General features: G+C 45.5%; 1 protein-coding gene across 1 annotated transcript in view; it reads right to left on the bottom strand.

The window, feature by feature from the left end:
* Positions 1-4,136: 4,136 nt before the first annotated feature.
* UTP3 (UTP3, small subunit (SSU) processome component, homolog (S. cerevisiae)) overlaps positions 4,137-4,474 on the bottom strand; it is a gene marked incomplete at its 5' end in the record, with an annotated part of 1,363 nt that continues 1,025 nt past the window's right edge. The window contains one exon of the mRNA XM_009874107.1: positions 4,137-4,474. Within this exon, the coding sequence (XP_009872409.1) occupies positions 4,137-4,474 (338 nt within the window).

Raw genomic sequence — 4,474 nt, 5'->3', positions numbered from 1 at the left:
TTCCGAGAGGTACAGGGGGGCCTGGCCGTGTGGAGAGGACCTTGTTTCTAACCTGAGAGGGTCTTGTTTCGTCCATACCCTTACCACTTGATTTTTCATCGCTGCCAGTTGGTCCCGCTCACACGTAAAAGAAAAAAGCAAACTAAGGACAAGGCTACCTCGTGTTCCGGCGTCAGGTGCCTGCGGTGAGCGCCAGCCGGGCTGCTGGGCTGGGGAGCTGCGGGTCCAGGCCGGGCACTCTCCCACCACACGGATGTCTGTCTCTACACGAAGCCAGGAGGAGGGAGGCTGCAGTCCTGGCCACATGGAGTCACCTTGGCAGGACTAGAGCCCTCAAAGGGAAACACAGTTTAATCTTAAAAAACCACCTTCATACAGCAATGAGGAAGTCAGACCTGCAAATGCTTCGACTTAGCCATGAAGCAAAGCCTTTACACCCTCTCCTGCTTCCCCTTGCTTTCCCGAGGGTGAGATCTCACGGACAGCATCATTTTCAGATCCTTTGACAAGAAAAAGGTCCACATCAATTCGTTACTATTAAAATGACCAAGCAGGCCATACCAATGGGAATTTCACATAGGGGATTGCCTTCCTGAAGACAGCAATACAGACTTCTAATTAAGGCGGGGCAATTAACATGGGCCGTAGTGCTGTCAATAATCAGGAAGAACTAAAATAAATCTGCCAATTTTTAAAGAATATCCTGCATTCAGTGCAATTACATTAAGCTGTTTCTTTCTTTCTAAATCACACATAAAAATTCCACAAGCAAAGCCCTAAAGGCAGCTGATTTCTGGAGACTGCTTTTCCCAGTGTTGCCCCAAGTCACGCAACTAATTTAACAGATGCTTTAATCCATTTGAATTTCCATTTGCCAGCGCTAGCAAGAGTAAAACAATGTCCAGACTGTTGCTGATAGAATATGAGAGGAGACAACTGGGAAAGCCTTGACAAAATTTAAGGCAGCAGCAGATGTATTTCCATGTGAATTATTCAGTATTTTCCTTACCCCGTATAAACAGAAACTTTGGTTGTGATGCAGAAAGCATTGCCCACCTCTCTGCCACTGTACTTTTTCTGCCCAAAGGCAAGCCAGGCTTGCTCTGGATGCTTATCACCCACCAAGGATTATGTTCTCCAGGCACAGAAATACAACAGAGTAGCTCATACCTCTCCTCAGATCTTTCTATACATCTACGCTTTTTAATTATGACTCATTTGCAGGCGAGTGGACATGGGATTCTCTTGAATTATCACCTCCTAGCAAGCAGGTGGAAAGGACATAGGGGCAAGCGTCTCCACAGGTGTGTGTGGCGATTCAGGGGAGGCACAGCTGTTGCCTGAGCATGCGAGACCTGACCTGTGTTAAGATGCCGCTGAGGCAGAGCCCAGCACAAAGGTCCTTTCTGAGCAGGGCAGCCGGTGCTTGCAAAGCAGGAGCTTGGTGAGGACAAGTGCCATCTCATCACTTGGCAGCGTTAGTACTTTCTCCAGAAACGCTTCTGGAAGAAAGAAAAAAAGCCCAAACAGCGTTAACAGTGACAGTCTCAGCTATTTTCCTGACTATTATCTGCAGTCCTTCCCCTATTTTGCACGTGTCCATTTTGACAAGGCTCTTCAAAACCTATTTACCACCCAGAGATTTCCTTTCATCAGGAAATATTCTTCTCGGAAGTATTTCTTAGAGCTACATTACAGTGTCTCCCCCCTCCCACAGCATTAATAATCGTGGCCTTCCCATGATCACTCCTACATAAAACCATATGGGAATGAACTATTTATGGCTTTCTCCAATCTTGGAACTAACCAGCTGAACATAATGCTGTGTTTAATCTTCATTAAAAAGGGTTGGCGCAGTGGTCCGGGAAGACGTGCTGTGCCATCTGCCTGTCCTAGCCGTGCTGATACGCTGCATTCTCTCTTGCCTCCAGCCTTAATCCCAGCGTTTCTGGGGAGCACAGCCCTTAACAGCGCACTATTTTACGATTTCCCTTATTTATTACTCAGATGGGCATTGCCAGAATTTAGCTTGCCAGCTGCCTAAGGCTTTTTTAGAGAACACAAACTCACCCTCAATACTTACAGTTTGCCTGCAGATCTGTGAAAGGTGGTGAGCCCTTTGCTTTTGCACCAAGTGCGAAACACGTGTAATCAGGTGCTGTAGTAATGAGATGAGTTAGCATCTCTGCTGGATATTTTCTGCATGCCGTGTGATGCCTGTCACACAACACCATTCCTCCCCAGAAAAAGCACCTCGGCTGCTTTTTTTTTTTTTTACCCCCAGCACGTTAACTCTCACCAACCTCTTCGCAAAGCCTCAGGCGGATAGCTCAGCATTATCAGTGGTGGCCTCCATGTGACCCTAGTGCTGAGTTAATAAAAGGAGCAGTCTGGAGAAAAGCTCCAAATCCCTCCTTGCTAAGGCTGGGACCCACTAGAAGCCATGCATTCCTCACTGGGACGAGCAAATGGCTCCCTCTGCCTACTGCTGCTCACAAGCCAGGAGGATGAGGAAGCACAGGGGAAGGACAGCTTTATCCCCACAGCTCAGAGGTTACACACCTCAGCTGAAGCACAGCTCAAAGTACAAGACATGTGCAGTGACCTCTGCAAGCAAGCCTCACATACATCTCAGTGACCCGGGCAATTTCATGCAGATCAATTCCCAATGCTTTCTACCCTGTTTCTGTGGAGAAATTTATTTTTTATTTTATTAGACACCACTTAACTGCTGTTTGGCCTGTAAGAAGCAGGGGGTAAACAAACGCAGGGCCTTTGAAAATTAACAAAATATTCTCCAGTCAGAAATTAACAGCATGTTCCTTGCAGAAACAGGCCTAGGGTGTAAAGGATTACATCAAACCTATGGAAGCACATTTCTCTTGCAGAAAACGAGCTGAGCACCTGCGTGTTTCAGTTACAGCATCTAGCCTGTCAGAGGTTCAAACATACACACTCATTTTGGCTTCCCCCAGGAAAAAAAACCCACATTCTGTGATTAACAGAACAAAACAACAAAATAAAACACCAGTAAAAAGCCACCTAGATATAGTGGTGCTTCCATAACATGAAATAACATTTACCGACAAGACAATTATTCCCCTTAGGTGACAGACAGTGGTACCTTTCAGGTGCTACTTGTACACAGGCTCCCTGAAACCTGTCCCAGAAAGAAGTGCAGGTCTCACCTGAGGCAGTGTTTATTAAACTTTTGAGAAAACTTAATTTGTGATTCTTCCTTTAAAGCCTGAACTGGAACTGACCATTCAAAGGCAGCTCCCAGCAAGAACTTCAGGGTGCGGTTCAACATGTTTTTGCACTAGAAGGCCTGGAAGTACCAGAAACATTTTTAAAATTTACTTTCACACTGACGACAAAATTACAACTTACCTGTTTGTCCTGTGTGGATGCTACATTAGACCTGTAAGAGCAGACAATAGTTAACACATTTATCATAAAGGAAGTTTATTACAGATGAATAGCTGTGCAATCCAGAAAAGTCCTTGCTTTGCTTCTGAATGAATTCAGGATGGGAAATGGTATCTCAGGCCACATGGGATTTAAGTAATAACTTTCTGCTTAGTTACATCATTTAAGAGAATCTAAAAGTAGTTACTTCTTAAAGGTATGAGCACACAGAGGAGTTAATCAGAACAAGAATTCAGAGAAAGTACCAGAACCACCTCATTCTGTAGCCCAACATGGAAGAATGAACCACAAGAAGAGAGTAAAAAGCAGAGACAAATGCACAAACCCCATTCTCAACCCACCCTCGGGAGGTCTGTCCCTCCGCCCCACCCCACCTACCCATTAGTCCCGCACAGCCCATTTCATTCCCTTCGCTTGGCACAGCCCTTGCAGCCTCTCAAAGGCAGCAGTTACAGTAAGGAAAGAAAACAGCATTGCAAGAAAGCACCTGAACACAGAGGCTGGGGGAGGAAAGGGCCTGCCACACACTTCTTTTAGAGGTCGCACCTTCTCAAACACCACCCTCTGAAAAAAACCAACCAAATACCACCCCAAACCACATTTTCTTAAGGATTAAAAAAAAAAAAAAAAAGACAATATCCTTTAGAAAATTTTTATTGGATTCAGTATTACAGCTCACAGCTCTCAGGAACAGAGAAAGATACACATCACTGAAGCTTCCTGCTTTTCTTAACTCCCGCACGAATGCCAGACAGTTCCCCAGAATATCTGTGCAATTCTCTCCGAACTTCCCGGACCTGGCCCTTGCGGCGAATCTTGGCTCGCCGAAACTTCTCCCGATGCTTGACCCTGGGGTTGCGATCGATCTTCCTCCTTCTAGGTGTGAGGCCTTTGTTCTTGATCATCTGATAGGTCACACCTCTCTTTTTATTTGGATCCTCTCCTTCCAACACTTCTTCTTCAAGAGTTTCTTGGTCTTCAGTTCTCTTCCTCTTGAGTTTCAACTTCTCCTCCATCATTTGATAGTATTTCAAGGCAGCCTCTT

Source organism: Apaloderma vittatum, unplaced genomic scaffold (genome assembly GCF_000703405.1).
Source record: "Apaloderma vittatum isolate BGI_N311 unplaced genomic scaffold, ASM70340v1 scaffold37587, whole genome shotgun sequence".
Taxonomy (NCBI): domain Eukaryota; kingdom Metazoa; phylum Chordata; class Aves; order Trogoniformes; family Trogonidae; genus Apaloderma; species Apaloderma vittatum.
This window is presented reverse-complemented; position numbering and strand designations above follow the sequence as displayed.